The sequence below is a fragment of the Vombatus ursinus genome, unplaced genomic scaffold, assembly GCF_900497805.2.
Source record: "Vombatus ursinus unplaced genomic scaffold, bare-nosed wombat genome assembly UNPS02014802.1, whole genome shotgun sequence".
In the NCBI taxonomy this organism is placed as follows: domain Eukaryota; kingdom Metazoa; phylum Chordata; class Mammalia; order Diprotodontia; family Vombatidae; genus Vombatus; species Vombatus ursinus.
Window position 1 is genome coordinate 15,282,688 of NW_020954580.1, and position 27,915 is coordinate 15,310,602.

The following is a 27,915-nucleotide window of genomic DNA, read 5'->3' on the forward strand; positions in this document are numbered from 1 at the left end:
TTTCCTTCTAATCTTGGCTGCATTGGTTTTGTTTGTGAAAAAGTTTATAAATTGTATATAGTGAATCCATTTTACATCTCGTAATGCCCTGTGTCTCTGGTTTGGTCATAAATTCTTCCCTTGTCCATAGATCTGAGTTAAGTTAAGCCATTCCATGCTCCCCTGATGTGCCCATGGTATCACCCTATATGTCTAAATACTGTACCCATTTTTACCTTACCTTGGTATATTGTGTGATATGTTGGTCTATACAGAGTTTCTGCCGTACTGTTTTCCAGTTTTCCCAGCGGTTTTTGTCCCAAAAGCTTGGATCTTTGGGTTTATCAAACACTAGATTACTGTGGTCATTTACTACTGTGTATTGTGTACCCAATCTATTCCACTGATCCACCATTCTATTTCTTAGCCCGTGCTAGATTTTTTTGATTATTACTGCTTTATAATACAGTTTGAGATCTGGTACGGTTAGGCCACCTTCCTTCACTTTTTTTTTCATTAATTTCCATAATATTCTTTACTTTTTGTTCTTCCAGATGAATTTTATTATTTTTTTCAAGCTCTATAAAGTAATTTTTGGTATTTTAATTGGTATGGCACAGAATAAGTAATTGTTATTTTTATTATATTGGCTCAGTCTACCAATGAGCAATTAACATTTTTCCAATTGTTTAAATCTGACTTTATTTGTGTGAAAACTGTTTTTTAATTGTGTTCATATAGTTCCTGGGTTTGTTTTGGAAGGTAGACTTCTAAGTACTTTATATTTTCTACCGATATTTTAAGTGGAATTTCTCTTTCTATCTCTTATTGGTGGATTTTGTTGGCAATATATAAAAATGTTGGCAATTTATGTGGGTTTGATATATATCCTACAACTTTGTTAAAGTTGTTAATTATTTCAAGTTAGTTGATTAGGATTCTCTAAGTATACCATCATAATATTTGCATGGAGTGGTAGTTTTGTTTCCTCATTGTCTATTCTAATTCCCTCAATTTCTTTTTCTTTTCTTATTGCTATAGCAAGCATTTCTAGTACAACACTGAATAATAGTGGTGACAGTGGGCATCCTTGCCTCACTCCTGGTTTCATTGGGAAGGCTTCTGATAATGCTTGCTGATAGTTTGGGATAGATACTACTTATCATTTTAGGGAAGCTCCATCTATTCCTATGCTTTGTAGTGCTTTTAGTAGAATAGATGTTATATTTTGTCAAAAGCTTTTTTATATTATTCAAGATAATCATATAATTTTTGTTGGTTTGTCATTGATATGGTCAGTTATGCTGATAGTTTTCCCAATATTGAACCAGTCCTGCATTCCTGGTATAAATCTTACCTGGTTGTAGTGTATGATCCTTGTGATATATTGCTGTAATCTCCTTGCTAGTATTTTATTTAAAATTCTTGCATTAATATTCATTAGAGAAATTGGTCTATACTTTTTTTTTGTTTCCTGGTTTAGGTATCAGCACTGTATGTTATAAAATGAATTTTGTAGGACTCCTTTGCCTATTTTTCCAAATAGTTCATATAGTATTGGAATTAATTGTTTTTTAAATGTTTGGTAGAATTCATTTGTGAATCCATCTGGCCCTGGGGATTTTTTCTTAGGGAGTTCATTGATGGCTTATTCAGTTTCTTTTTCTAAGATTGGGTTATTTAAGTCTTCTATTTTCTCTTCTGTCAATCTAGACAATTTATATTTTTGTAAATATTCATTGATTTTGCTTAGATTATCAGATTTATTGGCATATAATTGGGCAAAATAATTCCTAATAATTGCTTTAATTTACTCTTCGTTGGTGGTGAATTCACTCTTTTCATTTTTGATTCTGGTAATTTGGTTTTCTTCTTTCTTCTTTTGTTGAAAAATCAAATTAACCAGTGGTTTATCTATTTTGCTGTTTTTATTTCCCATAAAACCAGCTCCTACCTTTTATTTAATAGTCCAATGGGTGTTTTTCAATTTTATTAATCTCTCCTTTGATTTTCAGGATTTCCAGTGTTTAATTGGAGATTTTTAATTTGTTTGTTTTCTAGTTGTTGTTGTTTTTTTTTAAATTGCATGCCCAATTCATTGATTTGTTCTTTCTCTATTTTATTGATGTAAGCATTTAGAGATACAGATTTTCCTAAGTACTGCTTGTCTGGCTGCATCCCATAAATTTTGGCATGTTGTCTCATTGTTGTCATTCTCATTAATTAAATTATTGATTGTTTCTACTGTTTGTTCTTTGATCTATATTTTATTTTTTTAATACATGGTTTTCTTTTTTAAAATTATTTTTTGTATTCTGAAGTTAAGAAATAAAACAAGTATTTCCATAACAAAGTGGAATAGAAAAATAGCATTGCATCTGAAATTGCAGACCCATTATGGACAACTTGCTATTCTTTTCAAATATGCAACAAAGTTATCATGTAACTTTCTTTATTTTCCCTCCCCCAAACTTTGACATGGCTAGCATTAGACACAAATCTGTATGTGTGTGTGCATATGAATATATGTATGTCAGTTCTTCTTTTGGATGTAAATAGCATCTTCCTTCTTAGGATCTTTGCAGTTAATTTGGGTATTTATAATGTTCAGAATGACTTGATCACTCAGAATTGTTGTTAAAACAATACTGTTGTTACTGTATACAGTGTTCTCTTGGTTCTGCTCATTTCACTCCTCATTATTTTGTGGAGGTCTCTCCATGCTTTTCTAAAACCATTGAGCTCATTTCTTAATGGCAGAGTAATATTCCATCATGAACATAAACAACAATTTGTTTAGCCATTCTCCAATTGATGAGCTTCCCTGCAATTTCCAGTTCTTTGTTGCCACCACAGAGAGAGCTGCTATAAATATTTTAGAACATATAGGTTCTTTTTCTTTTTCCGTTATCATCTTGGGAAACAGAACTAATAGTGGTATTGCTGGGTCAAAGGCTGTAGGCAGTTTAATAACTCTTTTGGCATAATTCCAAATCTCTCCAAAACTGTTGGATCAACTCAGAGATCCACCAATAATGAATTAAGGTCCCAGTTTTTCCACATCCCCTCTAACATTTGTCACTTCCCCTACTATTGTTTTAGCCAATCTGATAGGTGTAATATGATGTCTCCAGGTTGTTTTAATTTGCATTTCTCTAATTTACAATTACTTAGAACATTTTTTCACAAAGCTATAAATTGTTTTGATTTCTTCATTGGAAAATTGCCTGCTTATATCCTTTGGCCGTTTATCAATTGGTGAATAACTCACATTCTTACAAATTTGACAAAGTTTTTTTTTATGTATTTGAGATATGAGATCTCAAATCTGAGGATCTGTCTATACAATTTTTCTCCAGTTTTCTGCTTTCTTTCTGATCTTGGCTATATTTGTTTTATTCGTACAAAACCTTTTCAATTTAATGTAATCAAAATTATCCATTTATAACTGTCCATCTCTTAATTTGTTCATAAATTGTTCACCTGTTCATAAGTCTGATACTTAATATGTTCCATCTTCTTCAAATTTTCTTGTGATATCTCCCTTTATTTCTAGGTCATGTATCCATTTTGACCTTATCTTGGTAAGTGGTATAAGATATTGAGCTATGCCCAATTTCTGCCAGACTGCTTTCCAGCTTTCCCAACAATTTTTATGAATTCTTATCTCCAAAACTTAAGACTTTCCACTTGTCAAACACTAGGTTACTATATTCATTTGCTGCTGTAGATTGTATGTCTACTCTGTTCCATTGATCTACCTTTCGGTTTCTTAGTCAGTACCAGATAGTTTTGATAATTACTGTTTTGTAATATAGTTTAAGATCTGGTACTGCTAAACCTCTTTCCTTTACATTTTTTTCTCATTAGTTCCTTTGTTATTCTTGACCTTTTATTCTTCCAAATAAATTTTATTATTATTTTTTCTAACTCAGTAAAATATGTTTTTGTTTATTTAGGATGGCTTGAATATATAGATTAATTTTGGTAAAATTGTCATTTTTATTATATTGACCCTGCCTGTTTGATGTACTTTTTTTAGGATTAGATTACTTTGTTTCCAATCGATTTTTAATCCATCTTTCCATGGCCCTTTATTGATTGTAATTTTTATTGTCTTATGATCTGAAAAGGATGCAGTTAGTATTTCTGCTTTCTGCATTTTGTTGTGAATTTTTTGTTTTTATTTTTAATTTATTATATATGTATAAAATTAATTAATATTTATATTTATTTTCATGCCAGAATACATGGTCATTTTTTTTTATAGGTGCCATGTACCCCTGAGAAACAGGTACAGTCCTTTCTATACCCATTCAGTTTTTTCTACAGGTCTATCACATCTAACTTTTTAAAAATTCTTTACCTTCTTAACTTCTTTCTTGTTTATTTTTTGGTTAGAGTTATCCCAGTTCTGAGAGGGGAAAGTTGAGGTCTCCCAGTAGGAGAGTTTTATTGTCTATTTCCTCTTGTAACTCATTTAATGTCTTTAAAAATTTAGATGCTATATTGTTTGGTGCATATATGTTTAGTATTGATATTACTTCATTGTCTATGGTACCTTTTTAACAAAGTGTAATTTCCTTCCTTATTTCTTTTAATTAGATCTATTTTTGCCTTTGCTTTGTTTGAGATCATGATTGCTACCCTTGCTTTTTTTTTGACTTCAGCTGAAGCGTAATAAATTCTGCTCCAGCCCCTTACCTTTACTTTGTGTGTACGTCTCTCTGCTTCAAATGCATTTCTGGTAAATAAAATATTGTAGGATTCTGGTTTTTAACCCGCTTTGTCATTCGCTCCTGTTTTATGGGTTAGTTCATCCCATTCACATTCACAGTTATGATTAATGTGTATTTCCCTTTAGCCTATTTTCTCCCAGTTTATTCTTCTCTTTTCCCCTGTCCCTTTTCACAAGCGTTTTCCTTCTGATCACTGCCTCCTTCAATCTGCCCTCTTTTCTATCAGGCCCTCCCCTTCTATTATCTCCCTTCCCTGCTACTTCCCTATAGCGTAAGATAGATTTCTATTCCCAACTGAGTATGTATGTTATTCCCTCTTTGAGTCAATTCCAATGAGAATAAGGTTTAAGTATTGCCTGCCACTCTCACTCCCCCGTCATCCTCTCTATTGTAATAGTTCTTTCTTGCCTCTTTTATGTGAGATAATTTATCCCATTCTTCCTCTCCCTTCCCCCTTCTCTCAGTGCATCCCTCTTTCTCACTCCTTAATTTTTTTTTGTATATCATCGCATTATAGTCAACTCACACCCATGCCCTCTGTCTATGTATATTCCTTCCAACTGTCCTAATAGTGATAAAGTTCTTAAGAGTTACAAGTGTGATCTTCCTATAAAGGAATATAAACAGTTCGCCCTTATTCAGTCCCTTATATTTTCTCATTTCTGTTTACATTTTTATGTTTCTTTTGAGTCTTGTATTTGAAAATCAGATTTTCTGTTCAGCTCTGGTCTTTTCATCAGAAATGCCTGAAAGTCCTCTATTTCATTAATTTTCCTTTTTTCCCCCGAAGGATTATACTCAGTTTCACTGGGAGGTTATTCTTGGTTATAATTCCAGGTCCTTTGCTTTCTGGGATATCATATTCCAAGCCCTCCAGTCATTTAATGCAAAAGCTACTAAATCTTGTATAATCCTGATTTTGGCTCCACAATATATGAATTGTTTCTTTCTGGCTCTTTGCAGTAATTTTTCTTTGGCCTGAGACTTCTGGAATTTGCCTGTAATATTCCTGGGAGTTTTCATTTTGGGATGTTTTTTGGGAGGTGATTGGTTAATCACCAATTTTTTTTTAACGTACTATATTGGAAAAGGGCAGATGTTCAGATTTTCAAGGCGGTTGGACTCACTTCTAGCTTAGGGAATAGATAAGTTGCCACTGAAGAAGATGGCACCTAGAGGGAGTAAGAGAAGATGAAGGGTGCAAGAACAGAGGAGAGATGTGTCATTAGAATAACTGAACTTAGGGTCAAGACTGAAGAAAGGAATTGAAGCTAGAATAGTCACAGGCTAGAAATAGGGAGAAAGATTTAGCAAAATGCAGGTTCAAGAGAACTAGAGGTGTAAGAATATATTTTTCAAAGTTTATTGACTCTTAGTCTCATAGAAACTCAGTCACAAAGCTCAGGGAAGAGAAGTGGAGTCAGCAGACTGAGGAGTTTGACTTAGATTCCTAGCAGAATTTTGGAATATGTCAACATCATCATCATGCTGCAGTTTAACATAATAACAAAGTTCAATATAGCTCTTGTTCACATTGACATCCAGCTTTTTAAAGCGGTGATAGGTATTAGGTAAGCTTATTTATCAGCCATCATTAGGTCTTGTGTAAGCATGCATTTTTGTAGTTTACTTCTCCTTCATGGCAAATTTATGGATTTCCTATAGACCTTACAGGCAACACTTTTTGAAACCCTTTTCCAGGTCTCCTTGTCAGTGTTGATGATATAATCCTTAGTTACCTCCTCACTGATGGTAGAACAGTTCCTTTTTATCTCTCTACCTTTTTTGCAGGAGCCTTCCTACCCAGGGCTAGGTCAGAAGAGCTAAAACTTGATATTAAAAGAATGATTTGTAAACATGTAGAAAAGAAAGTATTAATCAAAAGGTCAAGTACATCAAGGGAATCAATGAAAATAAAAACATAAAGGAAAAAAGCCTCTAGGTACCAGATCTCGAACTATACTACAAAATAGTAATCATCAAAACAATTTGGTACTAGCTAAAAAATAATGTTTGATCAAAGGAATAGATTAGGTACACAATGGTGTTTAGATCCAGAAAGATTTTGACCGTCTAGATGTTTGGTGGTTACATCTAGTAAGATGAAATTTCATAGGGATAAATGTAAAACCTAACACTTGCCTTCCAGAAATCAACTTTACAAGTATAGAATCAGGGATATGGAGCTAGACTGCCATTCATCTGAAAAACCCAACAGGTTTTAAGGAGCTATAAGTAATACCATTCAACACTGTGATTTGGATACTAAGTAAGCTAATGAAATCTTACACTGCATAGATGGTAGATCTCTTAAAGTCTGCCATAGTTAGACCATATATAGAGCCTTGTATTCAGTTCCTTGTGACAGATTTTGGTAAGGATATTATTTTCCTGGAAAATGGCCAGATTAGGGTGACATCTAGCTGTCAGGCATTTGAAGGACTGTCATGTAGAAGTAAGGTTTGTTGTTGTTGTTGTTGTTGTTTTGAAGGGAGGGAATGGTATCCGAGGGTAGAATTAACAGCAATGGGTTGAAATTGCAAAACAGGAAAATTTTAGGTTGATGTGAGGAAGAATTTTTCAATAATTACAGCCCTAAGAAGTAGGCAGGCTCTTCTCACTACAGGTTTCCAAGAAAAGCTATACAACCATTTGTTAAAGTATGTTGTTTAGACATGAGTAGAACTGGGATGGGCTTTGAAATGCCTTTTGACTGATTCTATGAGATTGTGATTCAACAAATTTAAAAAAAAATGTTCCCATGCTTCTAGTTCTCTTGAATTTATGCTTTGCAATCACATTTCCCCCTATTTCCACATTATGATTGCTCTAGCACAGTTCTTTTCTTCAGTCTTGACCCCAAGGTTGGATATTCTAATGATACATCTCTCCTCTGTTCTTGAAATCTTGATCCACTTGCTCCTTCCTCCAGGGACTGCTGTCTTCGTCACAGACAACTTCCCTAATCTCCATAAGCCCGCCTCCCTTGAATCTCTCATGCTATATTCTATTTGACCTTAATTTTCTTACTTTTAGTATAGCTATTTATTTGCACGTCCCCTCCCTCTGACTAGATTTCAGTTCCTTGAGAATAGGAAATGTAGTTTTTCATATTTGTATCTTTAGAACTTAGCACAGTACCTTATACATCATAGGCATTTAATAATGTTTGTTGAATAGTATTGAGAAAAGGTGCAACAATTATATTTCCTCTATCTAGAATAAGGGTAAGAAATGCTTGAATGACTGTCACTTAGCCTGTAACACTAGTATTAAGAAATGATATCCTGTTTGTCCCTCTTGTAGAAATTGTGGTTGTGGTTTGTCTTTCTTTCTCAAAGAGGCTCATGACATCAGGGAGATGAAGATATGACTTGCAACTGACTTTGGTTTAAGTGAGGGCGGACTGTGCAAAGTCACTAGCATTACTTTCTCCTCCAGAGTCATCTGAGTCCAGTGGCCAGATATCCATCAGGATGACTGCAGATACATGGCTTTAAATGTCTTTAGCAGTAATAACCTATGAGGTTATAAGATAGGAATGTTAAATGATGAACATTTCTCCATGTTTATATATATAGATACATATATATGTATCTATATATACAGAGAGAGCTCCTTTTTTTCTCTCTGTTCCCCCTCATTTCCTCTCTCTATTCTTTTCCTCTTACCTTTGTACTTTATGTGTATGCCCTGAAATGACCATGATATTGAAGTAAAAGTTTACATGGAACGTATCTGTGTGTGTGTGTGTGTGTGTGTGTGTGTGTGTGTGTATGCACATCTGCATTTATATTTAGTTTGGTGTATAGACTAGTTTTTCTGTTCTTCATTCTTAATTTAAAAAGCCAGGTGACTTAAATGTATTGTTTCTTTCAGAAATAAATGCAATTAAAGCAGTCATTTAAAAGATTAAGTTCCTTGGTTGATTCCTCCCCTAACCCCCTCTTTATTTTTATATATATGTGTATATATGTATGTGTGTGTGTGTGTATATATATTTTTTATATATATATATATATATAATGTATGTATATTTTATAGCCTTTGCTATAAAAAAAGAGTCCCTGGTCCTGACTTCAAATGTTAAGTTTTCAAGTAACAGTTGCTGGCTGAAAAATTCTGTTTAACAGAGAGCTTAGTAACTAATAATAGAAGGTCAAACACTGTTGGCAATCATGTGAAATTTTTAGGGTTTTGTGTGTTTTATATATGGGGCCACAAATTATTATCTGAACATACCTATTTTTTTGGTTGGCCTCTGGGATAGTGCTGTTTTTGCCCCATTCCCCCCACCCAAATACAGCCCAGACTTCTCTGTGGTTGGCAATTCTGTAGAATGAGGAGTTCCAGAGCTGGAAGGGACCTTAGAGATGAGGTTGTTCATAGCTCACAAGGATATTGAGGCTCCTATAAATATTTTAGAATATATAGATTCTTTTCCTTTTTCCCTGATCCCCTTGGAAAATAGATCTAATATTGGCGTTGCTAGGTCAAAGAGTATACATAATTACAGTTACCTGGATGATTTAACCTATGGTTTTGTGTGATGTTCAGAATGTGAACTATTTTTAATGTGGAGATTTCTTGAAAAAGCAAAGCCTAAATGAGGCCTTTGAATCTCCTTAAAATATCAGAAATGTGGTTTAAAATATTTCTGCCTAGAATTCTAGGCAAAACAATGAAATAATAAAGGAAAACCTACAGAAAATTATGGCCTGGTGTCATTTAAGAAATCTCATATTCATATGATGATAAAAAGTTGATGAGTTTTGTAAATTCCCTAAAATACTCTAACATGAGGTTTAATTTTTTTAAAAAGTTGTCATTGATACATATTATTTTTTACATCAGTTACATCCCATCAGACAACACCCTCCTAGTGCTTCCCATAAAAAAAAAATCAAGCAAAACTACCTATAAGTGTCATTGTTGTGGATAGTACACATTCCATCATAATTTTGTAGTTTATCATTTGTTAACAGCAAGGAAGTATGCCTAGCACAAATTGTTGAAGTGGCAAGGGACCTTCTTACTTTATTTTCTATTAACTAAATTAATGTAAGCTAAATAGAAGAAAAGTGGGAGCTGAAAGGTGATCCCTTGTGTTAGTGATGTAGAGTAATGTTTTGGTTATGATTGGAAAGTTACAGGGTACTGATAATGACAATGAAGATTAAGATGCTTTTCTGGAGAATGAGAAAATCACTTAGAAGAAGGCGGCTTTGGGTTTTAAATAAGTCAGTAATTTTTCAAAAATACTGGAGGTCATATAGCTGTGCTGTTTTCATTGCACTATATTGAAAAAGAAGCAAAGGACCAAAACACAATAGGACATCAGAAACATTTTAGCTAATACTAATTATAGTCAGCCTTTCAATAGTGCCTGCTGTGTTCCAGTCACACACACACACACACACACACACACACACTATGTATGGGTATATACATACATAGACATTCATGCATATATATATATATATACACACACAAATAGACAAACATACATAGACACACATACACATAGATATCTATAATCATACACATATATTCTCATATACGTTCATATATATCTATGTGGGACCATACTATACTTGTTTGTGCTGTTTCTAGGAAGGTAGATAACATCTTTTTTCATAATTCCAGGTCTTTCCATATATTTTTATAAATCCACCAACTCATCATTTCCTATGCCACGGCAGTATTCCAACCTTATACTGTCTAGTTGTTCTAGTCTAAAACAATATTGATTAATGTGGCTTATATATAGTGTAATTTTCCTATTTTTCTCTTTTGATTAAATCTATTTTAGCTTTAACTTTGTCTGAGATTATCACTACCCCTGCTTTTTTCCCCTAATAAATTCTACTCCTGATCTTTATTTTATGTTTGTGTGTATTTCTACTTCCTATGCCTCTTGACTCCTCTATTTTACTTCTACCTGCTGCCTTACTCTCCTATTACATAATCTACCCCCACCTGAAGGATTCCTCCCAATGATCTTCTTAGGGCATATGCCTAGCAGTGAAATTTTTGAGGTCTAGGAGTTTGGATATTTTAGTCACTTTCTTTGCATAATTCCAAACTGCTTTCCAGAGTGACTGGACTAATTCAGAGCTTCCAACACTGTATTAATGTGCCCACCACATTTTATTTCTTACTCATTAGTTGGTATTCATCCGACATTTAGAATGGGCCCTCTTTAAGTACAAGAATTGTTTCTGCCTTTTAAAAAAAATCTCTAGCATTTAGCACAGTGCCTGGCACATAGTAAGTCCTTAATAAATGCTTATTTATTATTGACTCATTCTTTTAAAAAAAATTACTGTTGGGGATATCCTCTTACTAAAAATTTGCATTTAGAGGGAGACATCAAAACTATTAGGGACTCAAAATATCATACATCCATGTGATAGTTGATCCTCTAGTGCAAACCCCTCCCAGCAGAGTAATCCTTGATATATATTCATCTAGCCTCTGTCTGACTATGCCTACTGATAGCTTACTCACTACTTTGAAAGGCAACCAATTACATTGCTAGACATCCCTGGATATTAGAAATTCTTCCGTATTTTGAACCCAAATCTTTATCATACTGCTGCTTCTGGACAGAGGAACAAGTTAAAAATGGTAAATAGGAATTTGGAATGGAGCTGAAGGGCCAGAAGCACTGTATATTGTCCAAAACAGAGCAGGGTCAATACCAGGTTAGTAATGAGGTGGTGAGTTGGACATGAGACACAGGATTGTCTGGAGTAGTTCTGTACCTTGGTAATCAACAAGACATCAAGCCTGAGGAATAATTTCCTATGTTAAATTTTGCAAGTATTTGCATATTTTTGTCATCATGTGCCATTAGCCCTGCTGTCCAGCTTCCTATGAATTCATTTGGGCTTCTGACAGTTCCCAGCCTCATTGTTCTTTGTGACAAAGGCTTCAGATACCTTTCCTTCAGGCAAGAAAACTGGTGCCTCAGACTAAGACCTAGTACTGCTTTTTTAAAAATTTCATTTTTATTTTCAGTTACAATTTTTTTCTTTCCTTCCACTCTCTCCCTTGCCTGTTGAGAAGGCAAGAAATACAATACCAATTATACATACGAAGTCATGCAAAATGTATTTTTATGTAGTCATGTTCTTGGGGAGAGGAAGCAGGAAAAATAAAGGAAAAGGAAAAATATGCTTCAATTTATATTCAGAGTTCATTAGCTCTTTCTCTGGAAGTAAGTAGCATTTTTCATCATCAGTCTTTTGGAATTGTGGCAGATCATTGTTTTGATCAGAGTTTTTAAGTCATTCACAGTTGATTATCTTTACAATATTACTTAGTGTTTACATTATGAGATACTTCAGAGTTGTTTTATTGCGCATTTCTTTAATTATTAGTGATTTAGAGCATTTTTATATGATGATTTCTTCCTCTGAAAACTACCTGTTGATAGACTTTGTCCTTTTATCAATTAGGGAATAGCTATTTTTATAAAGTTGGATCATTTTCCTATATATTTGAGAAATGAGACCTTTATCAGAGTAACTTGATATAGTTTTTTTCCCCAGTTTCCTGCTTTTCTTTTAATTTTGGCTTGGTTTTGTTTGAGGAAAAAGATTTAAATTTAATGTTCATCAATATTATCCATTTTATTTCCTCTGAACCTCTTTACTTCTTATTGTTCATGAACTCTTTGCCTATCCATAGATCTGACAGGTAGTTTCTTCCATGCTTCACTAACATTGCTTATGATATCAATCTTCATGTCTAAATCATGTACTCATTTTGAGCTTATCTTGTTATATGGTGTGAGATGCTAGTCTGTGCCTAGTTTCTGACAGACTGTTTTCCAGTTTTTGCAACAGTTTTTGTCACAGAATGAGTTCTTGTTCCAGTAGCTGGGATCTTTGGGTTTATCAAACAGTAGATTACTGTGCTCGTTTGCTTTTGTATATTGTGTACCTAATCTATTCCTTTGATCAAACATTATTTCTTAGCTAGTACCAAATTGCTTTGATGATTACTATTTTGTAGTATAGTTTGAGATCTGGTACCTAGAGGCCTTTTTCCTTCATGTTTTTATTTTCATTGATTGATTCCCTTGATGTACTTAACCTTTTGTTCTTCCAGATGAATTTTGTCATTTTTTTCTAGCTCTTTAAAGTAGCTCTTAGGTAGTTTGGTTTAGCACTGAATAAGTCATTTATTAGTATTATCGTTTTTATTGTATTGGCTCACCTACTCATGAACAATTATTATTTCTACAGATATTTAAATTTACCTTCGTGTGAAAAGTGATTTGTAATTGTGTTCATATAGTTCCTGTGTGTCTGGGCAGGTAGACTCCCAAATGGAATTTCTCTATCTCTTCTTGCTGAGTTTTGTTGGTAATATATAGAAATACTAATGATTTGTATGGGTTTATTTTATATCCTGAAACTTTGCTAAAATTGTTAATTGTTTTTTAGTTGACTCTCTAGGTTTCTTTAAGTATACTATCATATCCTCTGCAAAAGGTAATAATTTTGTTTCTTTGTTGTCTGTGCTTATTCCTTCAGTTTATTTTTCTTGTATTATTACCAGAACTAGCATTTCTGTATGATATTGAATGATAATGGAGAAAGTAGATATTCTTGCTTCACTCTTGATCTTATTGGAGAGGCTTATAGCTTATTCCTATCACAGAAAATATTTCCTCTTGGTTTTAGGTAGATTCTAGTTATCATTTTAAGAAAAGTTCTATTTATTCCTATGCTTTCTGGTGTTTTTAATAGTAATGAGTTATATTTTGCCAAAAGCTTTTTCTTCTTTTGTTGATATAATAATATGAATTTTGTGAGTTTTTTTAATTGTTATAATTAATTATACTTGTAGTTTTCCTAATATTGAACCAGCCCTGCATTTCTGTTATAAATCCAGCCTGGTCATATATTTGTGATGTATTGCTGTAATCTTCTTGTTAAGAATTTTAATTTTTGCATCAATATTCATTAGGATAGTTACTCTATAGTTTTATTTGTTTTTGCTCTCCCTGATTTATATATCAAAGCCATATTTGTGTCATAGAAGGGCTTTGGTAGAACTCTTTCTTTACCTAATTTTTTTTTTCAAACAGTTTATATAATGTTAGAATTAATTGTTCTTTAAATGTTTGGTAGAGTTTGCTTGTAAATCCATCTGGTCCTGGAGTTTTTTCTTAGGGAGCTCATTTATGGCTTGTTCAGTTTCTTTTTTCTAATAGGGTTAATGAAGTATTCAGAAATTTCCTCTTCTGTTAATCTGGGCAGTTTGTATTTTTGTAAATAATCATCCATTTCATTTAGATTGTCAGTTTTATTGACACATAGTTGGACAAAAAAAGCACCTAATAATTTTCTTTTCATTGATTGTCAATTCACCCTTTTCATTTTTAATACTGCTAAATTAGTTTTCTTCTTTTGAAAAATTAAATTAGCCAATGATTTATCTGTTTTAGTTTTTTTCCCATAAAATCAGCTCCAAGTTTTATTTTTATTTATTAGTTCAATTTTTTAAAAAAAAAATCAATTTTATTAAGTTCTCCTTTGATTTTTAGAATTTCCATTTTGGTTTTCAGTTTGTTGTTTTTCTAGGGTATTTTTTTTTTCTTGTGGCTTGCCCAACTTGTCGATCTGCTCTTTCTCTTTTTTATTGATATGTTTTAATGATATAAATTTCCCCCCATGTCCTGCTTTGGCTGCATCAAACAAATTTTGTTTTGTTATTATTGTCATTATCTTTCATGAAATTTCTGTGATTTGTTCTTTGACCCACTCATCCTTTCTATTCAGTCATAAATAAATTTTCTTTCATCCTTGATTTTTTTACAGTTGCAGATTGAAACCTTTTCATTGAATGACACTGAATTGATAGCCACCCTCTCCACTGCTGATTGTCCCTTTTCTCATGATGAATTGTGCCAAGAAAAGCTGGCATTTTCTTTGCTCCACAGTAACAATTTTAGATCCTCCCTCTGCCAACACTGCCCAACAGTCTTTTTCTTTGAGGTTCACTTTATTTTTCTGTAATAGTTGGTCTGGATCCTTATTGCTGTTATAGCTTGGCCTCTGTGTCACTTTGCCTTATTTCTCAAGGAATCCAGTAGTTGGCTTATAGCCTTTCTTTCCATTCCAGTCTGTGTCTTCTTACTTGGGGAATTCAATATACTTATTGTTAGTGTCCCAAATCATCAGCCTTCTTAATTCCCATAATATATCCCTTCACTCTACCTCAGTGAAAACCACAGTAATGGTTTTAGTTCTCAGTACCATCCATACCACATGTGTGAGTTTGAACTCTGAAATTTTACTCGGTGATCACAATTTCCTGTCTCCCCCCGCCCCAATCTAGTCTTTGTCTAAACCACAGCCACTAATTCCTCCATTCCATAACTGTACTGGTCTATTGCCTCTGCTTTCACCTTACTTTTCTTTCTTTATGATCTTTACTCTGCTTGAAGCCCTCCAAGTGATGCTACCTCCTGGTGCATTTTATTTTTCTGCTGAATAGCTTTGATTGTGATGCATTTTTTCCCTTACATCAAGCCTCAAATTATCTCTTTACAGCTTCCACCCAGTGCTCCTAGTTGTTCCTGTGCTCTGAGTCAAGCAGAACAAGTCTAATCCTTCTTACATACAATCCTTCAATTACTTCAAGACAATTAACATGTCTCCTCTGAAACTTCTCTTCTCCAGATTTCCCTCTCCAGTTCTTTCAAACAGCATGAAAGAATAGGTTCTGGAAATCAAAACAAATAGCTGGGGACTTAGATATGAGAGAGAGAGAGAGAGAGAGAGTGTGTGTGTGTGTGCGCGTGTGTGCGCGTGTGTGTGTGTATACACACATACATACTCTGATATATACATATATACTTCCTCTTGCTGAAAGCATTTTCTGGTGGTCTTCCCGCATCCTTCACCCTCTTGTTGGCTCGCTCCCTCCACAAATTATATTGAAGTTAACTTTTGTGTGTACATGTTGTGTTCCCTCAGTAGGACGTAAACTCCTTGAGGTCAATGCCTTTTTTTATTTTTGTCTCTGTAGCCCCAGTGCCAAGTGCAGTGCCTGACACATAGCAAGAGCTTAATAAATAATTTTATTGTTGAATATTGCAGCAGAAAAAGCTAGTGTGATCTTAGGCTACATTGAGAGGGGTATTGTTTAGGATTTGGGAGGTAATATTCCTGCTGAACTTGATCTTGGTCAAGGCACATCTGAAGTACTGTGTGCAGTTTTGGGTGCCCAATTTTATGCATGAAATTGATAGTCTTGATAGAACTATGGTCATTCTAAATGACATTTGTTAAAAGTAGTGGAATTATCCAAGATAAGAGAAGGCTTGGGATGGAACATGATAGTGGTCTTGAGATATTTTATGGGATTTTATGTGAAAGCTGTTTAGCTCCACAGGGAGTAATGGGCAGGCATTGCATTGCAGAACAGACATGATGATTAGGAATGGGCTGGCTGAGGGAAGATAGGTTTTCTCTCAGAGACTTTCAAAGAAAGGTTAGATGACATCTACTGGTGTATGCTGTATTGGTCATTTGTGTTCAGTTATTGGTTAGACTGGATGTTCTCTCAAATCTCTTCCAACTCTGAGATTCTGCAATTCTATAATTCTGCTAAGTCCTACTTACTACCACTGTTCTAGTGACATTGCTTGTAATTGACTTTCTCCATGCTGGTGTTGTTAACACCTGCTTTCAACAACCCAAAAGTTTTAGAGGTAAAAGGGACAAATCAATTTTGAATTAAAGATGGCTGGGCTTGTTAACAATAGAAATCTAACTGCCTTATCCTGTCATGACTCCTCTCCTCATTTCTGTCTGGAGTTGAGTAGAAGAGCAAGTTATTGTGATATTGTCTTTCATTCCAGAGCACTAGAAATCAATGATGTGTCAGTTCATAATTACATTTCCAAGGATCACTAAGCATATAGGATCCTAACAGAGGAGATATTTGAGCTAGGACTTAAACACTGGCTAGGAAGGCAGCTAGGTAGCTCAATGAATGGAGTGCTGGGCATAGAGTCAGGAAGACCTGAGTTCAAATCCAGCCTCAGACACTCACTAGATGTGTGACCCTAGGCAAGTCACTTAACCTCTGTCTGCCTTAATCCACTGGAGAAGAAAATGGCAAACCACTCTACTATCTTTGCCAAAAACAACAACAGCAGCAACAGCAGCAGAACTCATACAGGGTCATGAAGAGTTCGACGCTGAGTGACTGAACAACAATAGGATTTCGACAGGTAGCATTAGATGATGTCATTCTATATGTAGAGAATTGTGTGAGTAAAGGGGATGATGATTAGCTAATCTGAGATGTGTTGAGGCAGCGGTGGGAAGAGTCCAATTTCATTAGAACATGGTAGAATACGCAAAATGGAATGGTGCAGCATAAATGACAAAGTTAGTTTTGAGCCTCTGTGGACTACCTTGAATGTCATTCTAAGTAGTTTTGGTCTTATTTGGTAGAAAATGGGGAACCTTTGAAGGATTTTAAGCCTGGAATGATTCTTAGAGAACAGTCAAATATGTTCATTCTATTGATAAGGAACAGATGAGGAAAGTGAAGGCTATTAAAGTGACTGGTTAATCTTTTAGTGGGATGGTATTGGAGAGATTTTTTTTTTTGTGGCTTAAAGGCTTTTTAAGCATTTTGTGTTTCTGTTACCATTACACTCTAAGAAACTTTAAGATGTCAAATACATGTGGAAAAAAATGGAAAATTAAGTTGAGATTTTTTACGTCTGCATTCAATGAAGTCTCTGATGCATAAAGACTGTGTATATCTACAGAATACTGAAGATCCAGATGAAAAATGCAGTTACTCATTTAGTCTACTAAATGATAACATCCGAATAATTGATAATTCTTATTTTTATCTATATGTGCTGACATCATGTAAATGTAGCTAAGGTCAGGGTCTTTTAATGTAAGTCTCTGGTGTTTCTGGGGTTTCCTCTAGGAATGAAATGGGAAGTGACAGTTGACTGATTGTAGAAGTGAAGAATTCCGAATGTTTTTTTTCTCCTGAAGATATGTGCACTGAAGAAAAATATTTCATGTTTAGCCTCAATCCATCCATCCTTTCTGTTGGATTGTATTACTTCTACTAATAACCATTACATTTCATTATTCTGTGAACCTTAGTTTCCTATTTGTAAAATGAGGATGATAATATTAGTCCCTATTTCATGAGCTGTTGTGATATCACATGAAATAATGTAGGTAAAGCACTTGGCAAACCTTAAATGCTATATAAATGCAAGGTATGGTTGTTATTATTAATACTGTTATATGCTTTATACTTAGGCCAAACTGAACAATATCTGGAGTGTCCTTTCTCCAGAAGGAAATTTTCTTTACAATTTCGTTCCTTTATTATGCACTTACATTGATCTGTTTTTGTATTATGCTTATTTGGGTCCATGTCTTATCCCCTTTACCAAAATATAAGCTATTTAAGTATAAAGGATCACCTTCTATTTGTATTTTTGTCTCTTTCAGTACCTGGCACAATTCTTTGTGAGAAGTAGCCACTAAATAAACATTTGTAGAACTTTCTGTTGTTATTGAACCAACACTGTGGAGAATGATAAAAATCGTTTAATCCCAATTTAGCATAAGTATCAGCAGCATTATAATTATTTTCATATAGTCATTTTATGCCAAATACTCAAGAATTTAATAACAGGCTATAAGAATCTTTGACATTATAGAGATTTTATAAAAGTAGCCAAGTGAATAGCCTGCCTTTACACAACTAAACTTGTTATCCTTGTAAGACAGTGCACCGGTATCTATGAAATAATGATCTGTTCTTTTATGGGAAATCAGTAAACATTTATGGAATATTTGTTTTGTGGTAGACACCACTTGGCACCATTAAGGACTGTCACTGTCTCTCACCCTCATATCCAAACTGTTGCCAAGATCTGTACATTTCAACTTTGCAATATTTCTCAAATATGCCCCCTTCTCTCCTCTGACGCTGCCACCACTCTAGTGCAGGCTCTTATCACTTCACACTTTGAGTATTACAATAGTCCCCTGGTGGGTCTGCCAGCCACAGTCTCTCCATTCTAATCTATCCTCCGTTTAGCTGCCAAAGTGATTTTCCTTAAATTCTGGTGTGAACATGTCATCCCCATACTCAATAAACTATGGTGGCTGTCTATCACTTTCAAGATCTGGTTTGCAAAGTCCTTCGTACCTAACACCCCTTTTCCACCTGATTCCCCCACACTTTTTCAGTCTTCTTACATTTTACACCACATGCTCTTCAATCCAGTGACACTGGCTTTCTTGCTGTTCTGGGAACAAGTCATTCCATCTCTCAGCTCTAGGCATGTTCTCTGGCTCCATCCCTGAAATTTACCCTATACCTGAAATGCTCTCCTTCCATTACCTTTTACAGGAAGGTTTTTTTTTTTTTTTAAATTTCCTCCAATTGTTACTGTTCTCCCACCCAAAATACTTTATTTACCTGAGTATATGTTATATCCCCCGAAGTAGACTATAAACTCCTTCAATTAGTCAGTCAGTATTAAGGGCCTGCCATATACCAGGCCTGTTACAAGTATTGGCTGCTAAGAATATAAATGCAACAAATGAACCAATTCCTACTCTCATGGAGTTTACATTCTAATGGGGGAGACAATAAAGACAGCATTTTAAAGACATTTAACATTAATAAATACAAAATAATTAAATATAGTCAAGGTTGCAAATGGCGGATCTAACTATTGAGGGGAACAGAGGAGACGCTTCAGGTTGAAGGAGGTACCTACATTCTTTCGAGGCAAAGACTCATTCAGTTTTGTCTTTGTATCCTGGCCCAAGGTAGTAGATGGTTAATGAATGTTTGTTGGTTTATTGATTTAAGTTAAAATTTAAGTTCTCCAAAACAATATGGAATCAAATTCTTTCCAAAGAAATTAGGTTTACACTTTTTGTCTGGCTTGACTCAATATCATTAGAGTGTAATGTGGTATATGTGCGTATGTAAATGCCGCTCCTTCTACTAAATCATATGTCTGACTTAGTTGCTAAGTCCTAGGGAGTCGTGAATCACATAGAATTTAAGAGGTTTGCCTAGGGTCCACCTACTAGTAAGTGTCAGAAAGGATATATGTGTGAACATGTAAATGAGTAAAGTGAATTTTTAAAATCCTCATTGTAAAAATAAAGTTTTGGATGATATGGCAGTTGGGTGGTGCAGTGGATATATACCAGGCCTGGAGTCAGAAAGACTCATTTTCATGAATTGAAATCCAGCTTCAGACATTTACTAGCTGTGTGACCCTGAATAAGTCACTTAACCCTGTTTGCCTCAGTTTCCTCATCTGAAAAATGAGCTAGAGAAGGAAATGGCAAACCACTCCAGTATCTTTGCCAGGAAAACCTCAGATGGTGTCACAGAGAGTGGGAAGACTGAACAACAAGAAAGCCCTACCATTACTACTCACTTCTAGGGGGCAGTGAGGTGGCACAGTGGTTAGAGTGCTGGGCCCAGAGTCAGAAAGACCTGAGTTCAAATCCAGCCTCAAACACTTGCTAACTGTGTGACCTCAGGCAGGCACTTAACCCTGTTCACCTCAGTTTCTTAATCTATAAAATGAGCTGGAGAAGGAAATGGCAAACCATTTCAGTATCTTTGCCAAGAAAAACCCAACTGGGGTCACAAAGAGAGACACGACTGAAAACTGCTGCACAGCAACCACAATAGATCAATACAAACTTCAAAAAACTAATCTTGTGTTTGATGCCCATGAGATTGTTCTGGCTCATATGTCATATTTGGCAATCAGCTAGCTGTCTTCTGAGAGCCAGATGACATTTCATCTTTGGTGAATTTATAGTGATATTTTAAAAATATTGAAATAATCTTCAAGGCTGCGCATTTAAAATTGTGGGAACCTTAGCATTTAGTCTCATCTCTGGTACAGAATCCTCAAGTCTATGATCAGCTTATTTTGGTAGAAATAATGCTAATAATAAGTTCAGCAGAGTTATGCCACCTTTATTAATCCATCAGTTGTTAGGAACCTAAAATTGATGTATCTAAATTGTCTGACTGCATATACCTAAAATTGACAAAACACAAAGAAAAATGAAAATTTTGAGTAGTACACCATTCTAGTGTTGTCATGACATGTTTATTCAGTCATCTTCTCTGGAATGAAAAATTTTAGTAAGGTGGCATTTAGGGAGCATAAAAGAATATTAGTACAGGTAAAAACTTATTAAAAAATTTTTGTGTGTAAGAAAATTATTTACGCAAGTGTGATAGGATATAGAACTTTAATGAATCTTAGAGAACAGTGTCAAACCTCCTCATTCTGCTCATTCTACTAATATGAAAAGACCAAGGCGCTAAAATATCTTGTTGAACTGAAGTATTTTCTATCTCCACATCCAATGTTCTCTGTATTCTGTCATGCTGTTTCATATCCATCTGCTGACATAAATTCTCTATATTATTGTCATATACTTTCTTTGGTCTTATTTTCATGTAGAGGCAAATAGGTGGCTCAGTGGATGGAGGGCTGGGTCTGTAATCAGGAAGATCTGAGTTAAAATCTGGCCTCTAACATTTAATAGCTGTGTGACCCTGAGCAAGTCACTTCACCTCTGTTTGCCTTAATCCACTGGAGAAGGAAATGGCAAACCATTCTAGTATCTTTGCCAAGAAAACCTCATGGACAGTATCGGTGTTCAGTGGTCCATGGGGTATCGAAGAGTTGGAAACAACCAAATGACTAAACAACAAAAACATTTCCACATAACAGACACTGCCTATAACAAAATAATTAGATTGGGCAGAATTGGATTCTAGTTGAGCCTCTGATAATCTTAATATTCTTCTGTTAAGTAGCTGTTATCCTTCCCCACACCAACCATTTCACAAAAAGTACTTGTAAAAAAAAATTCACCAAAACCTACAGGTTACCTACTAAAGCAGACTTATAACGAAAAGGTACAGAAGGAGAAACCTTTCACCAAGTTTAGTATACTTAATCGGCACTGACTTTTTTACTTTTAATTAAAAAGGGACTTAGACATTAACTGTTTCATTTCTGAGTCTTGTAGATTAGAGCTAGTATTTCTAGCATATTTTGTATAACTCAGTTTCATCAACGAAACAATACAGAGGTCCTGTTATATTGTTATAATGGGATTTAACCAGTAGATAATCAGAATTTAGATAGACATTTGGAAAGCAGAGGAATGTTGACTACCTAACTGTGCATGTTTTATTTAGTAGGCATTCATTTAAGAGTATGCATTGTACAGGATGGTCACGGAGGTCCCTTGAGTTCTAAATTTTGTGATTCCGAGCTTTGATAGCAAAATGTGTAGTCTGAACTTAAGACTGAGCTTGTTCAATATGTTAATTAACTTAATAAGGTTATGTCTATTTTACCTTAAAATATGTATAGAAGAAATACTATACCTTGCTAAAACCATTTGGGTCCAGTATAAGTCAAATTCATATGCTTGAAAACTAATAAATAGTAAAAGACTGATGCAACAATTTGTAATTTATTATTAGTATTATAGTCCCTGTTTTCTGTCCTTTTCTGTTTTTCTTCTCAGAAATTCCTCTTTTAGTATTTAAAAAGAGGTTTATACTACTATTGTACTTAAGAAATTACACATTATAGAATAATAAAAATACAGTGCCTTTAAGTTTTTAAAGGATAACTGGGAAGAAAAATAAAGCTTTTAAATTTTTATGTATTTGTGTGCTATTCAACTTCAGTGTTTTTTAAAGGAAATTTAGAATAAATTGATAAAAGTGAGATGTTAAAGCTATCTTTATGAAAATGTAATTGTATTTTTTCATTGGCTAACCTTGTTCTATCTTGTTCACAGTAACTATAGTACTGAATGGAAGTGGCTTGTAGACAGAGCTAGAGTTGGCAGCCGCTGGACGTGGCTTCAGGCCCAGATTTCGGAGTTAGAATACAAAATTCAACAACTAACTGACATTCACAGACAGATACGAGCCACCAAGGTATTGTCTATGTGCTCATAAATGGGCTCTATTTAATGATTTTCTTTATGCAAAGAATAATTCATGGAAAAATAAAAATGATTAACTGAAATACTATTAAGGTATTTTATAAAAATGGAAATTTTTAGTAGTTTTTAAAAATTTTAAATTTTTTAAAAAATTTACCATATTGGTGTAAATATAAACTCTTTGTATACTTCTACAGAAGTTTCTGTTATCCTTTCTGAATTATTGTTTCTTCAGTTGATTCTGTTTAGTTGAATTAGTAAACGTTTTAATGTTGTTCTTAAGTATCTGCTTTGCTGATGTTTAGTTTTGGAAGTTATCTGTGGGAAATTGTACTGAATATGTTTTGCTAAATTAGGTTCCTAAATTTTTTCCAGCAAAAATGCTAGCTTAAAGACAATCAACTTAAAGGAGAATACACTTTGATATACTATTTTCAATGTTCAATTTAGAAAAATGTTAATTTAAAAATTTTAAGGACTGATAGTCTCCTTGACAACAACGCGTTTCCATCTGGATATTCAGCTGGCACCTCAAAATTTAAAAGCCTAACAGCATTTTTTTTTGTATTTTTATACATCTTAAAATGTATAATTTACTTAGGTACGTAGTCCACAGACCAATTCTTTCCCTTCTAAACCTGCTCTTCCTTATGATGTCTCTAGTTCTGTTTTAGCAGTGAATTTCCCTTGGTAGAATCCTTGGAATTATCTTAAACTTTCCTTCATCTCACCTCATATTCCAACAGTTATTAAGCCTCCACATATTTATCAAATCTGTGCCCTCTTCTTGATTTCCCACTGCCAGCACATGAGCGCAGACTCCCAAGACCATCCTCCTGGACAATTGAAGTAACCTCTTAGTAGTCGTTCTTCACACATTGCTTCTCCCCTCTCCAATCTATCGTTTATACCACTGTCAGAATCATTTCTTTTACATGTATCTATCTAGTCTTGTCATTCTGCTGTTGAGAATTTTCAGTGGCATTCTAGTTTGTGAAGAAAGCTCCAGCGCCTTTGTCTGGACTTCTGAGCCCTGCCATAGTCTGGTGACTTCGTACTTATTTCATATGACTTTTCTCCAGGCACTCTTTACTCAGACCAGATGTGCTACCATCTGTTCCCTGAACATACCTCCACTACTGTGCATATGTTCAGCGTCATCTGTGCCTGAAATGTCTTCCCTCGGCCTAACCATTCTTTAAAATTCAGTTCACCAGTCACCTTCTCCGTGACGTCCCCAGAGAGTAATGACCTTTTCCCTTTAACATCACATAACATTTTGTTTTGCAGTTCTCTAAACCACTTAGAATGAAATATTGTATATTATATTTACATACTTGTGTATTATTCTCCCATTGTAAGCTCTATGACAGCAGGAACTATGTTTTATCTAAACTTTGTATCTGCTCCAGTGGTTAGAACAGTGATTAATAAATGTTAAATGAATTAATTCTCTGACTGTGCTTTTGCATGTATGGAAAAGAAAATTTGATCAAGGAACACATAAAACATTCTTTTAAAAAATCATTTCTGGGGCAGCTAGGTGGCACAGTGGATAGAGCACCGGCCCTGGATTCAGGAGGACCTGAGTTCAAATCTGGCCTCAGACACATAACACTTACTAGCTGCGTGACCCTGGGCAAGTCACTTAACCCCATTGCCTAGCCAAAAAAAAAAAATCATTTCTGTTTGTAAAAATGTCTGTACACTTCAGGGGTATCTTCCATCTTTTGCGGTTGTCAGTTACTTAGAAGTGAATTGTAACAGTTTGAAGCAATGAAAGAAAATGAAAAGGAACTGTGCTTCTCATGGAAAAAGTAGTTCATCATCCAGACAGAAGAGAATTCTTTGAATTTTGAGTTTGGCCAGGACGTGCTCTTCTCTGATTTTACACACACGCACACACACGCGCGCACACAGACACACACACACACGTTTATGATGTATAATCACAAGAGTTATGGTTAAGAGGGGAGTAACCAACTGGCTAGGGATCTTGAAATCATGCTATAGAACAAGGATTCTTAATTTGGAGTCCTTGAACTTGTTTAAAAATATTTTTATAATTGTTTTTCTATCAAATTGGTTACCATCGTAATCCTGTGTGTTTTATTTTAAGCAGTAAGACGTGATTCTGAGAAGGGATCATTAGGCTTTGCTGAACTTCTGCCAGAGGGGTTCATTGCACAGGAATGGGTTAGCCCTCTTGCCATGAAGGAGCTAAGACTCTTTAGCCTGTAAAAGAGAAGATACAGAGGGAATTGTGATAGTTGTCTTCAAATACTTGAAGAGCAGTGGTGCAGAAAGACTTACTGTGCTTAGCCCAAGAGGCCAAATCTAGGGTGAGTGGGTGGAAGTTGCACAGAGGCAGATTTAGAAATTATAATGGAATAAAAGCTGTATTCTGTTTAGTAGGTCACATTGCCCAAATCTTTCTTAAAACAGCTGGTCAATTGAGGGGAAAATGTGTCTTTAGGAAATGGCTCCTACTTCATAATAGATTGAACAGAAAGCATTGCATATAGGAGGGGGCAGGATATCTTTTAGATCCAGACTTTTCTGAAATGTCTAAATTGGAATATCTTCGGGTTGTGGGAATAAAATTTAAAAATAAAAGTTATTGAGATGATGGAATACTCTTAGGGTTCACCAGGGATCAATCAGATTAGGCTACCTTCACCACCTGGATATCAGCTTCCTGGGCAAAGAAGAGTATAACAGCTTAATGGAGGAGGGAAGGTGAAGACTAGAACATGTGTTTCCCCATTTCAGGTTTAATGAAAATGAAAAAGATGATTTTAAAATGGAAGTACTTAAGCTAAGCTGGCTTCTACAGTTTAATATGAAGGAAAAATTCCTAACAATTTTAGCTCCCCAAGAATGGATTGGGAAAGGATCCCTGTAAAAGATATGATTTCATCTAGGATTTGAAGGAAGCCAGGGAAGCCAGGAGGTAGAGATGAGGAGGGGCCGAGGCATTCTAGGTGTGAATGTGCCAACTGGAGAAAATGGAGCTGAGAGATGGAATGACTTGTTCCTGGAACAGCAAGGAAGCCAGTGTCACTGGATTAAAGAGTATGTGGTAGGGTGTAAGATATAAGAAGATTGGAGAAGCGGGGTGGAGTTTAAGTTATGAAGGACTTTGGAATTTGTATTTGATCCTGGAGGTGATAGAGAGCCACTGGAGTTTATTGAGTGTGGGGATGACATGGTCACACCACCACTTAAGGAAAATCACTTTGGAGGATGGACTAGAGTGGGGAAATTAGTGGCTGGCAGATCCACCAGGCTATTGTAGTAACCAAGGTGTGAGGTAATGTGGGCCTGCACTAGAATATTGGCAGTGTTGTGGGGGGTGGGGGCGTATTCAAGAGATGTTGCAAAGGTGAAATCAAGGTTAATTCCTTTAGAAATCTATGTTTTTATTGTGTGAGTACTCACTCTACTGATGAAATAAATGATTATTGAGTAATTTTTTGTTATGTATTTTGAAAAGTTTGTGATTTCATTGGGATTCCATGGTTCTGGAATGGACTTCTTTCTATTAATGTTCTTCTCTTCTGTTGAAGTACCACTCAAGTACCACTTCCTTTATAAAGACTTCTCTGACTCTCTTAGAATGTTTTCTTCCAAATGACAATGATAATTTTCTCTTCAAATTTCTCAATATGATTATTTTAGCCATCTCCTTTACTCTCTAATTCTCTAATTCATAGAATCCTAGATTTAAAGCTGGAAGGGACCTTAGAGATCAAGTTTAATCTTATTTTTACAGATGAGAAAATTAACAACCAAAGAAGTCAAGTGATTTGCTTGAGATAGTTATTAACAGAACTAAGATTAGAACCCAGGTAAACAGTCTTCATGAGTTGCCGTGGTCAAAAACATTCCTCACCTGGTACCCAATCTTCTTTTGATGATCCTCTTTATTTAGTTAGACTGTTGAGTGGACGGGACTTGAATTGTTTCCAGACTTCTAGGATCTTCAAGATCTTGTACTCTGTTAGCAAATACTTTTTGTAGTCTAGTCACTTGCTTTTCTTTCCCTAGATGATACTTCCATGAGGGTGGAGTTGATATTGTATCTTTTCTTTCTGTCTTGCATAAGGACTAGAATTTTTTTTCTCTGCATATGTTCTAAATATATGCCTTTTTAATAGAATTGAATTGTTGAGGTACTGGAGTAGTACATCAGTAGAAAGTTATTTTTATTCAGTTTCCAGTCACAGGAATTTGGAGTTGGAAGAAACCTAGAAATCTCTTGCATCTTGCATTGTACTTTACGGAGAAAATAGAGGCCACCTGCTATGGGCACCTTTCTGAGTGTACCTCAGAACCCTTTTGTGCATAATCTTCTGAACCCTCTTCCTTTAGTCCCATCTCTGAGGAATCTGCCTTTGTTCTGAGTGTTTTCCCTTACCATCCCCAAGAGGTTCTCATAGTTAATATTTTCTCTCTCTCATCTTCAACTTCTCCCTGTCTACTGGCTCTTTTCCTGCTACCTACAAACATACTCAAGTTCAATAGTTCTCAAACTTTTTGGTCTTTACACTCTTAAAAATTACTGAATTCTGCCGCCCTCCCCCCCCCCCAGCTTTTTGGTAGGTTACATTTATTGATATTTACCTCATTACAAATTAAAGCATGTTAAGTATTGTTATAAAAGTAGTTTGGCTTCACAGACCCTCATAAAGGATTTGGGGGACCTCCCCCTCTTCCTGGTCCACAGAATACACATTGAGGACCAATGCACAAGTGTATCCCATTCTTAAAAAGCCTTCACTTAATCCTTCTATCCTTCACAAGCTGTTGTCCCATCTCTCCTCCCTTTCAGTGCCAAACTTTCTATTTCCTTACTGCCCTCTCACATCTTGGTTCCTTGCAGTTAAATTCATTGGCCTCTCAGCCCTTATTCTATTGACATTAACCACTGTCTCTTCCCAGACAATTTCTTCTTTGCCCTTCATTTATACTCCATGCTTCTCCTTTGACCTGTCTGACCCTTCTTTGTAGGTGGCAGCTAAGTGACTAAGCAGATTGAGCATCAGGCCTGGAGTCAGGAAAACTCATCTTCCTATATACGAATATGGCCTCAGACACTTAGAAGTTGTGTGACCCTGAGCAAGTCACTTAACTTCTGTTTGCCTTAGTTTTCT

The 27,915-nt window shown here is 35.1% G+C and overlaps 1 protein-coding gene across 5 annotated transcripts in view; it reads left to right on the forward strand.

Annotated features, from left to right (window-relative positions):
• KANSL1L (KAT8 regulatory NSL complex subunit 1 like) overlaps window positions 1-27,915 on the forward strand; it is a 144,332-nt gene that overhangs the window by 17,718 nt on the left and 98,699 nt on the right. For 4 of the 5 annotated variants that reach the window (XM_027873502.1, XM_027873504.1, XM_027873503.1 and 1 more), the window contains exon 3: window positions 22,610-22,751. The exons of the other annotated variant lie outside the window; for it this stretch is intronic. In XM_027873502.1, coding sequence (XP_027729303.1) covers window positions 22,610-22,751 — 142 coding nt within the window. The remainder of the gene's footprint in view (window positions 1-22,609; window positions 22,752-27,915) is intronic. 5 annotated transcript variants of the gene reach the window in all.